Source organism: Fundulus heteroclitus, chromosome 2 (genome assembly GCF_011125445.2).
Source record: "Fundulus heteroclitus isolate FHET01 chromosome 2, MU-UCD_Fhet_4.1, whole genome shotgun sequence".
Classification (NCBI taxonomy): Eukaryota; Metazoa; Chordata; class Actinopteri; order Cyprinodontiformes; family Fundulidae; genus Fundulus; species Fundulus heteroclitus.
The window spans coordinates 26,913,067-26,924,275 of NC_046362.1; the positions used below are offsets into that span (position 1 = coordinate 26,913,067).

Below are 11,209 nucleotides of genomic sequence, written 5' to 3' on the forward strand. Positions count from 1 at the left end.
AGGTTAAAAAAAATCCCTGAGGCCAGGATTAGATGTTGGAGAAATGATTTACAGGGAATAAGTAATTATTAGCCACCAATATTGCCATCAGCCTACTTGGATTTCAGATGAAGCCTCGACAAGCTCGGATGCCGCGTTATTAGAAAAGCCGACGGCTTTGAAGACGTTAAACGAGAACCTGCGGCTGAGCAGGTCGGTGTCTTTCAGTCATTAAGGGTTTCACGGGAACGCTGAAGGCAAACTTGCCGCCGGCAGGCCTGATGAATTCGACAACTGCAAAACGCACAGAAAATGAGATCTGAAACGTTTAAGAGGTAAGAAGGGCTGCAGGCTCCGTGTCGACATGCCCTGCCCCTCGTCTGCCGAGGTGGAAAAGGCAAGGCAGCACTTCCCGAGAAGGGAATTAAACTGCAGAGGGCTTTTATTGTTTTATTTTTTTTCGACGCCAGAAAGCCTCGTGCCTCTCAGTCCTGTCATGTTTTGAAAGTGTTTAGCTGTTCCCATGGTTATCTGCTGGAGCGATGTCAAATTCTCCTGCATTTCTTCCCTCTAAAACCGTCTCTATTGACTGGGGTGCTACAAATGTACTTTTTCTGTAATGCCTGACGGAAAAAGAAACAAAAGTCGGGGACCCATTGCCATGTTTTAAGCGGAGGGTGTAGAACAGGGATGTCAAACTCATTTCTATATGGGGCCACTTTGGCGTCATGAAGTCATTAAAAGGACCGGTTGCACGTGTATAGACGATACTTTACATTTCATAATTTCATTCCAGTTCACATAGAAGTATAAAAAATGCACAGTAACATAAAAGTAGCAACCTTAGGCCCAGTTTATACAGTTTACCTGCAAAAAAAAGTTGATATTGGGGTGAGTTACACTTACAGGAGGCACAGATTTAGCCACTTTATACACTTTAAAAGGATATATGCCTCTACTTTATGACATGATGCCTTTTTTTTTTTGGCTCTTGAGGGCCAGATTATTTACCTTGACGGGCCAGATTCGGCCCACGGGCCTTAAGTTTGACACCTATGGTGTAGAAGATGCCTGCAGGGACGCTGGAGGTGAGGGTCAGCAGAAGCATGATGCATTCAGGGGGTAAACACGGCCTCCCTTGTCCTCGTACGCACCCAGACAACAGTGGACCGGAGCCAATCATGAGCAGGATGGAGACGTCAGGGGGGGAGCACAGTGAGCAGGAACAGAGGGGTTAATCAGACAGGAAGCGTTTGAACAGACTACCTATCAGGCAGGATCTCAGCCGTCAGTGCGGTCTGCAGCGTGTGCCGAGGTTTTCGCCCTTTGCCCCCGCAGGGCGACCTGCAGCTCCCCGATACAGCCGGAGAGCGGGAGGCCGAGGGAGGAGAGGTTACGGCTCTGGAAGCGAAGGAAGGGTGTGATATGACATCCCTGTGCTAAAAGTAGCAGTGGAAGCACAACGCGGCGTGGACAAGGCGTCTGCGTGGAAGCCATACGACCCGACGTAAGGTCAGAGATCGGCAGTAAAGATCGGGCCCGGCCAACTGAGGGGCCTTTGTGTGGTCTCCGCAGAAGTCACTGTCAAAGTCTGGGTTGCGCAACGTTTGCCTTGCTTGAAATAGTTCATGGATTCAGTCCGCCGTGCTTTCTAGATCTGTATAGATCAGGATTCTTCGCAAAGTTCGCCGTAAATTACTGGGGTTCTTTCTGCTCAGCTGAAGTCAGGCTTACGTCTCAGCAGCTCCAAACGCATCACTTTTGCTTTTTAATTTGAATGCCCCAATAAAAACAATTTAAAAAAAACACATTTTCAGCTTTTAAGCCTGTCGTCTTTTCCCCTCTTGTGTCGCAGGAAGTCGAAGACGAAGCCGAATGGGAAGAAGCCGCCGGCAGAAGAGAAGAAGCAGTACGTGGAGCCGGAGTTCACGAAAACCCGAGTGGTGGACTTCGACCTGAAGGAGCTGGTGGTGCTGCCCAGAGAGATAGACCTCAACGAATGGCTCGCGAGCAACAGTAAGTGACCATTGTGTGTTGACTTCAGTTATATAACACAAATGGAAGCCACTAATGTAATTACCGAGCCACCAAACGCAATTAAACAGAGGTTGGGGTTATTATGACGTTTGGACGAACTGCACCTAGAAGCTCAGTGTTTGCTTCAACTTGTACAGTTTTCCCCTCTGAGGTTTTTGGGATGGTTTTCTTAAAATATGCACGCACTTATCATCTGGAGATAAGACGCTCCAAATCGAAGCCTCTAACACGATCCAGACCTGGCAGTGAAATGGCTCCATCGCCACAAACGGGTTCAGCTAAACACACTCTCAGTCTTTAGCAAAAGCTTTAATTTTGATGTTAAAAATGTAATCTTTCTTGGCAAATTGAGATCCCCGGTGTTGTTTTTTGTTGATCTTCTTTACTCTGTTGTAGGGGTGGACAATTATTCAATATGAATATAAAATGCAATATAAATTTATTCAATAAAAGTGATAAGACATTTCCGATATTTCAATGTTACAGTGCATGATTACAGCATTTGTCACTGACTGACGTTCTGGGTTTTATGTAGTTTTGTGTGATTTATTTTTTAAAGTAAATATTTCTAACATGTTATTTTAACGTAGTTTTATAAACATGACTAAATATCGTCAACCTGTTAAAAAAAGTGGCAAATTCTAACCATTTTTTTTAAAATCATTGAGGCTATTTTTATGATGTAATATCAATGCGTGGTAAAAATCTTGTGCCAAACTGCAGATTTGATAAAGTAAATGGTGCAAAATAAGCCCACTCCATATATAATATACAAAAAACATGAATAATAATCATAAGTGTGGGAGAATGAGAAGACTTTGCCACCCGGATACTTTATATTAAATGCAAAAAAAAAAAAAACTGGTTTGGGGTGTTTTTGTGCTGTTTGACATTTCCTCGATCATGATCTTGTCCACTAGGACAACGCTCCTTTGGGTAATTTCCACTGAAGTTGTAAGCTTTAAGTAAACAGCCTAATTTCAGATGGAATGTCACCCGACCAGGAAAAACTACAAGGTTGCACACATCTAACCCGTGAAACAAATATTTCCGAGCATTTGTGAAGCTGCGCAGCCTCAGCTTTGGCCCGTGTCACTGTTTGGCAATGCAGTGCGTAATCAAGATGTTTATCACCGTGTGGGGGGGGGAGAATCTCTTTCGGTTTTAAGTGGCGACACCCTTCAGCCGCTCTTGATAACAGTGACTTGATAATATTTGACCTACCTGGTCTAGTCCTCTGCAGCAGATGTCATGAGATGCTTACCGTGTTTTAACCTCTGTGTCTTCTTATCTTGTTTCACAGCGACCACGTTCTTCAATCTTATCAACCTGCAGTACAGCACCATTTCAGAGTTCTGCACTGGGGAAACCTGTCAGGCCATGACGGCTTGTAGCACGTAAGTTGTCCGCGGCATGTTGAGGTGTATTTTAAGCCAACGGCAGCAACGTTGCTTGGGAATTTCTCACAGATGTAGTCCTGATCTGGTTAACTCGTGAATCTTAAATGTCGGCACCAATTATGTCGCTCGTATTGGTCCCTGACTTACATCCATGCTGAAATGTGCCGGATGTGAGCCGTTAATTTACTGTGGTTACGTTCCTGTCAACATAATAGGTCCACATCCGCTGCTGTTGTAGCCTTTTAGCTCCAGATTTCCTAACGTCGTTAACACAAACAGCGCTGCCCACTTTTAGTGGTACACCTGGTGCAAATAAAATTACTGGTGAAACTTATTGTTACCCCTGACACTTCCTTTTTCAATAAAGTATTCTTTTAATTGTAGTTTTTTTTATGAACCAGAGGTTCTAGAAACTTCTGACTTGTAGTAATCAATGACTTACTGGTTCCCTGTGGTAGGAATATAATGTGACAGTAGCTCATTTCTCTTTGGCCCTGGCCAGAAAAGCCACCATTTAGAGGCGGGCGATACGGATTTTAAGTATTATCACGAGATACTTTGGTACTATTGTGATAACGATAAAAGTGATGATTTAAAAAAAAACATTTACAGCTTCCCACAGACTTTTTTAGGTCACTGTACCGCTGTGACTGCATGTCACACCAATTATAGCCCCATAAACACAAATTCTGCACTGCAAAAACAGATCTAAAAATAAGTAAAGTGTTCTTAAAGTTAGTGTATTTATCCTTCATTTTAGCATGTAAATAATATTATCTGCCAATGGAATGAGTATTTTGACCCCTAGAATAAGATATTTAGACATCCTGCATTTGAAATAAGATGATGGAGATGAGTTGTTCCTATTCTAAGTGCAAAAATCTTATTCCATTGGCAAATCATCTTATTTACCTGCTCAAATCAAGGACAAACATACTCGTTTTAAAGAATATTTTACTTATTTCTAGTTTCTGTTTTTGCAGTGTGTCCTTTTAAAAAAAAAACATTTAATGATATAACATGTGACCTACTGAAACAAAATCTGAATCTTGAACTTATTGAAAAGAAACCAAAAGTGGAGAAACAAGTAAAAGTAACAATACTGGAAGTTTGTTTTTTGTTTTTTTTAGACATTAATTAGAATCTATTATTGTGATGAAACCAAATTCTTATAAGAAATTTTTCACGATACCGATAAAACGACACGATAAAAGCCCTCCCCTGCTACAGTTACAAGCAGAAGTGTCTACTGAGACTTTAATGTAAGATGTCTGCTTTGCTCAGATAAACGTAACATTGAGGCTCCCAGTGTGTTTGGCACAAAACAAGGAATGACTGGATGCACCATCTGTGATGCTGCGGGTCTAGTCGTCTTCAAAAGGCCCCAGAGAACCTTGTTGAAGTGGCTTTTGAGCTCTTTGTAACAACTGGATGTTGTGAATAAAGATCGGGGGAAGCCCAGACAGAACCCCGTCACCAGGCGGTCCGTCAAACTGATAACAGCTAGCTAGCTTTTTAGCTAGCTTATGTTGTCTGGGAGGTTTACAACTTTCCTGATGTACGTTCAAGAGCTTTACTCACCTTTGTATGTTTCTCTCAAACATCCGCGTCATACTCTTAGCTTCACACATAGCAGCTTAACGGTCTAATTTCTGCCTGATTTCGAAAACTTTCAGCGTAATGGGCCGTTACGCTGAAATGCGCTGGCAAGAACCTCGCCTTAATGGAAAAGTTTAATCAATAATTATGCCACCTAGGATTTAAAAAATAATGGTTTTATAAAGTGATTTTTTTTCTCTCCTCTGAATAAATGTAATCTAAATATAGATTGGGTTAGGTGTGTAAATGTTTTTTCGGTTTACACATCTGCACTAGAGGCGGCGATAAATGTGTTCGTCTCTGTGTACAAGTACCCGACAAACCCTTTATCCCTTTTGTGCTGTTTCCTGATTTGTTTCCTTTGGCAGATCTGTTACAGATCTATGTTAGGAGCGCCTATAATCTGCCAAACGATGAGATCATTGTGCCGTTCACTCACCTGCATCATTTCCTGCAGATTTCAGGAAATTGCAGTTTTTCCTCGCTGCCATGTGCGGTCTGCTGATATCATCAAGCCGCACAGACAGACTTCCTTAATGCTCTAATCAAACTGTCACTTATTTAACTCTACGTGCGATTAAAAAGCCAAGTTCTGGATCACATGTCTGAGCTAAAGAAGGAGTTTGTTCCCAGAAGTGTTCGACTACTGTCTGACTCTGACTGTAAGCGAAACACGCACGAATGTTTATGGCATAAAAGGAGGTAACTAACTGTAAGCATTTATCGAACCCGTCCGTCCTGTCAGGGTGTGGTTCTGTCATCCTTCTGTAAGAGAAGCCTTCTGCGTGGGCTAAACGCTGGTAAAACCTGATCGGCCGCACATTGTAAAGCTCTCCTGACTTGCTGCTGACACATTACCTGCTACCTACAAGTGCATGAAACAAATTAGGCAATCTCCAAAAGCTCCCCCCTCGCGTGCTCCTGTGGCAAACGAGAAGCTGACAAACCCATCGCGAGGGTTGACTGATGACAACCTGGTGGCTTTTCTGTGGAAAAGGAGCTTAACGAGTTGTCCTCCTAGTCAACAGTGGATTTTTCCACTGCTGTCACCTGAAGCTCCTCCAATTAGCCGACACCCTGAGAGGAAAGATGCCAGCGCACGTGCTTTTCCTGCAGGAGTGAGAGCAGGAGTTTGCAGATTCTCGTTTATTCTTGTTTTTATTTGCTATGATTGTCGATCTATTGGGGGGGGGGGTGTAACTGAGTTAATCAAGAAGTTAACCAACAACAAAGTTGGATAAACTTTGTCGTATAGCTCCCCTCTGGATCTAATTAGCCATTTTGCAACTCCAGGCTTATTTTTATGACTATACCTTTCTCTACTGCCTGTTGTGCAGCGCCCCACCCTTCCTGGCAGAACCCGGCACACCCCCCCCCCCCCCACTCCCCCCACCCCACCCCTTGCTTTCTGTGGTGGAGCACTGAGCCACAGTCGCAGCAGCGTCAGTGCCCCTGCCCACAGGCAGAGCTCGGCACTATTTTTGGAAGAAAAATGTTTCCATGATCTTTGAGGGAGTGGAAGCATTTAGCAGCTCTTTTGGGCCCGTTTTGCACGGCTGGGTGGATAAAGTACCCTGTGTGTGCATTGTTGGTCTCACTTAGCTGGTGCCATTTTGGATTCCGCAAACATTGATGAAATCCTTTTTTTTTTTTAAAAATAGCTGTATCCCTGTAAAGCCGTTTGAAGGTAATAACATTTAACTGTTCCTGAAATATGATTAAACCCTGTTTGCAGTTTGGTTGGGCGCTGTTTGCCGTCATGTTTGCATTAAAGCTGTTTGCAGTTCACACTGTTGGCGTCCGAGTCTGTAAATATAGTGCTTTGTAAAAGTTTTCTTGACTCTTGGACTTTCTCTAATTTTGTGACATTACAACCGCAAACCTGACCAAGACTTTATGGGCTGACAGAGTAGAGTATGGTTGTGGATAGTAGGGCTGTGCATAAAAATCGATATAAAGATTAATATCGATATTTTTAAAAACGATTTAATATCGATTTTCTGGCTTTCAATATCGATATACCTCCCAACCTCTAGGGGGCGTTATTATAGCGCAACCATTACAGTTCACAGCGAAGGAGAGCAAGTGAGACGAATTTGTGGAACGGCCGACAGGATTTTAGAAGCTCCTTTGTCCCTAAAATCAGATGTTTGGGCACATTTTTGGTTTCTGTGACACGTTAAATGCATTGAAGCAAATGCACTTTATTTTCCTGTTAATATGTCTGTGATCAATAAATAGAACATAAACATAATATTTGGCTGATTTTGGTGATTGAATCACTGAGCATTAATTCAAAGTAATAAATATCGATATTGGAATCAAAGCAAGCTGAGCTATGTATCGAGAATCGTATCGTATCGGCTCATCCTAGATGATACCCAGCCCTAGTGGATAGGGTTGTCACAGTACTAAGATTTCAAACTCTATATCGATACCCAGGAAAATATTCAATACTTGAGTCCATTTTTTAATACTGCGGAGATAAAAAAAAAAGACAAACTCCTGAAAAATATCTTATTAACATGGAAAAACTCACCGTTTTCAATCTCAACATGGAACATGCTTTCTCCACAGAATCACAGATGCTAGTTAGAATCTCGTAAGCATAAATAAATGCTAAAAAAAACAACCCAAATAGTACACCTGCCTAGTAGCATGCTAGCCGCAGCTAATCACACAACGTTAATGCGCAGCACCGGTCACGCCAACATCAGGAATACATTTAATGTATTAAATACAATCATGAACGGGGACTTTAAATTACTAACCTGTCAGAAATCACCATGAAGGCCAGGGTGTCGGATGTTTGTTTGTGCTGCTTGACTTTGTTTTCACCGCTTTAAAACGCTGTTTGCTCACAGGCTTGTCAAGATCTCTGGGTTTTGCTTCTTCGTTTGCCTCGTATGCTAAAATATTTAGCATCGATACCGTTCTAAATTAGTATCCGGATACAGCGTTTGAGTATCGATACTTCTAAGAGTATGGATATTTGTGATAGCCCTAGTTGTGGAGTAGACGACAAGCGATGCAAGGATAAATTCATCCCTCAGTCAACAAGTCGTAGAAGCTGCTTCTTTCCGGAGAACGTCTCTACCAACCATGTCTTGGTGGGTTTACAGCTGTGCCGCTCCACATTTTCGAGGGGATGGATTAAATGGTGCTCTGAGTATTACTTTATGTCGCCATAAAGACGACTTCTGAGGTGTGTTGGTCGCGCCAGAATTTATTTAGGGCTGTCGGAGTAAAGGGGGCTGCATTTAAAAGAAAATGCACGCCTTGCTTTTCATTTGCCTATTTGTAAATAAAAGCGTTGCAGCCTCGTTTCATTTTTTTTCCTGCTACTGTGCAATAAGGCTCCACTTTGTGTTGGTCTAGCTCACCAAATCCTGCGTCTGTGGTTGTAACGCGACAGAAGGGGGAACGAGCTCTGGGGCGTGAATACTTCTGCAAGGCGGTGCCAGTGTGATGGTTGCTGCGGTCAGCAGGTCTTCCTGCTGCAGGTTTACTCAGGATTTGTAATGTCTGGCTCGCCACCTCCCGCACACGCAGGTTCTTATCTGTCCCGTCTTATCAGCCAGTCAACCCACTGCTTCCAGCTCCGTCAGCTCGTCCTTTCTTCCATCGCTCCTCTTCTTTCCTTTGCCGAAGTCTCTCTTCTTCTGACTGACCTCAGGTCTGCTAACGTCCTTTTTTGTCCGTGTGTCACCTGTTCGTCCAGTTTGCTTAATGTTGCCCGTCCATAACTGGGAATCGGGTGGAGTTGGGGGAGGGGGGTGGGCTGGGAGCCACCAAACCCTAGTTTGTTTGTTTAGCTCCATGGATGATTTTATCAGCGTGCCGTTTCACTCAGGAAGTCCTTTTGCGTTTGCGGACACAGAGCAGGTGATTGTTTCAAAGGTTAATGATGTCTCAACAGCTGCTGATGTTGTTTTTTTTTTTCTGTTGCTCCAGGAAGTTCAGACGTTTTTGTCTCAGCTGCCACAAACATCTTTCTGCGTCGTTTTGTCATGAGAAGATTTGATTATGAAATATCAGATAACGATGGTTTACATGTTTGTTTTTTGTTTTTTTCTTTCCTCATCTCCAGAATATACTACTGGTATGACGAGAGGGGGAAGAAGACGAAGTGCACCGCTCCACAGTACGTCGACTTCGTCATGAGTCTTTGTCAGAAACTGGTCACAGATGAGGAAATCTTTCCTACAAAGTATGGTGAGTGGACCCCATTCTGCATCCTGTGTGGCTTGGACCGATACGTTATCGCCCCCTGCAGGTTTAGGCATGTAATGCGTCCCTTCGCAAGCCCATCCTCGCAAGCCCATCTTTCTGTTCGTCCATCCATCCATTTGCTAGTCCACCAACTGCCTCCAGTCCCTCTCTATCCGTCCGGCCGCCTCCATTTATCCACGGTTCTTCTTTCCTCCTCATTTTTTTTTTTTTTTATTTCTTTCTCAGGTTCCCTTGTTAAACCCTGACATCTGTGCAAACGTTTCCCATAAATTGGTAGTAAATGTTGTACTTGGAAAGTACACTAAAATGGAACTCTGGAGATTTAGCATCACGTTTAACATGAAAGAGTTTAGGAAACTCTGATCCAGGGGTGTCAAACTCATTTTGGTTGAGGGGCCGCATACAGCTTAATCTGATCTCAAGAGGGCCACATGAGTAAACTCATTGCAAGATTAAATAGAACTAATAAATGTGGACTTGTTGATTTTTTTATATTAAGTTATTTTCACTTTTACACAATATATTATGAATAACCTCAGCGTTTTTAAGAAAAGTATGTGCAATTTCAACAATACTTTTACTCAGTTAAACATTTACTTGTTTATACAATGTTGAAAAACATTTATTCACATTTTTTTGGAACTTAAACACTGTCCTGCATTACAAAATACATCAAACAGATAAAAATTATGAAATGATTTGAATTTTTCATCACCTGAAGCTTAATCTGCTAATTAAAACACAGCGCCCCTCGTGGACAATATAGGAACTGCATATTTTCAATTAAACAAAGTACATGTTTTTTTCAATAGTTGTTTTATCATTCTCTTCCTTTTATCTTGTCCACTTGTGAAAGTCAAATCTGATGAGCTCTTTGTGGCATCTTATTGCCACATTGCCAGACAGGACACTGGAAAAAAAAAAAAAAAATTTTTTTTTTTTATAATGATAATGCATTTAGCAACAGGGCCGGACTAAATTGTTCGGCGGGCCGTATGTTTGACACCCCTGCTCTGATCCAATGTGATTTGGAACAAAGCAACATCCAGAAGAAATCAATGGTTCAGGGGATCTTGCCTTGGTTCTGGTTTTAAGACTTGCAACAAGAACTAAAAGTTGTAGTAAAACTGACACCAGGACCAGCTGAGTTTAGTCTTGTCACAGGGTGTGTCAGCAGCAGATTTAGACGCTTCACTATGACACGACAGCCGACGTAACCCTTCACCTTTTTTATTCTCAGCCCTCGTGATGCTTGTTCATAAACCAGTCCCTCTTGTCTGTTTTCTCCGTTCAGGCAAGGAGTTCCCCAACTCGTTTGAGTCCTTGGTGAAGAAGATCTGCCGGTACCTGTTCCACGTGCTGGCTCACCTCTACTGGGCGCACTTTAAGGAGACGGTGGCTCTGGAGCTGCACGGCCACTTGAACACTCTGTACGCACATTTCATCGTTTTCGTAAGGGAATTCAACCTGATCGACCCTAAGGAGACCTGTATCATGGACGACTTGTCCGAAATCCTCTGCAGTCCCGTCCCGGCCCCGCCCCCGGCCCCTTCCACCCCAGCGCCAGCTCCCTCCCCCTCTTCACAAAACCACGTGACGGAGAGATGAGCAGGGGGGGGCGCGGTGGCAAGATGGCCGACCCCCGGGGGGGACGATGGAAGATAAGAGAGAAGGAGGAAAAAAAAAAACAACAAAAAGCAGCCCGGCCCCCTTCCTCGGTGCAAGCAGGACTTATGAAACCTTCCACTACCTTTATATTTCGCCACGACACCAACCGACCAGCCGGAAGAAAAAGGCCGGGGGGGGAGAGTGGGGGGGTTTATGGGGGGGCGGGTTGCAGGGAGGGGTTTGTCACGCCAGCAGGAATTGGCGTGAGCGTTCCTCCCAGGGACAAATCCCTCCCGTCTTCTCTGCAATCTAAACTAGGAACAAAACAAAAAAAAATAAATGTGTATATTTTA

General features: G+C 43.3%; 1 protein-coding gene and 1 long non-coding RNA gene across 5 annotated transcripts in view; both read left to right on the forward strand.

Moving 5' to 3' along the window:
* mob2a (MOB kinase activator 2a) overlaps window positions 1-11,209 on the forward strand; it is a 97,257-nt gene extending 86,048 nt beyond the window's left edge. For all 4 annotated transcript variants that reach the window (XM_036151760.1, XM_036151747.1, XM_036151755.1 and 1 more), the window contains exons 2-5: window positions 1,835-1,995; window positions 3,320-3,413; window positions 9,106-9,230; window positions 10,543-11,209. In XM_036151760.1, coding sequence (XP_036007653.1) covers window positions 1,835-1,995; window positions 3,320-3,413; window positions 9,106-9,230; window positions 10,543-10,856 — 694 coding nt within the window. In that variant the 3' untranslated portion in view covers window positions 10,857-11,209. The remainder of the gene's footprint in view (window positions 1-1,834; window positions 1,996-3,319; window positions 3,414-9,105; window positions 9,231-10,542) is intronic.
* Window positions 5,932-7,476, forward strand: LOC118567214. Its single transcript, XR_004933546.1, has 2 exons — window positions 5,932-6,944; window positions 7,414-7,476. It is a non-coding gene; the product is annotated as an uncharacterized LOC118567214 (long non-coding RNA).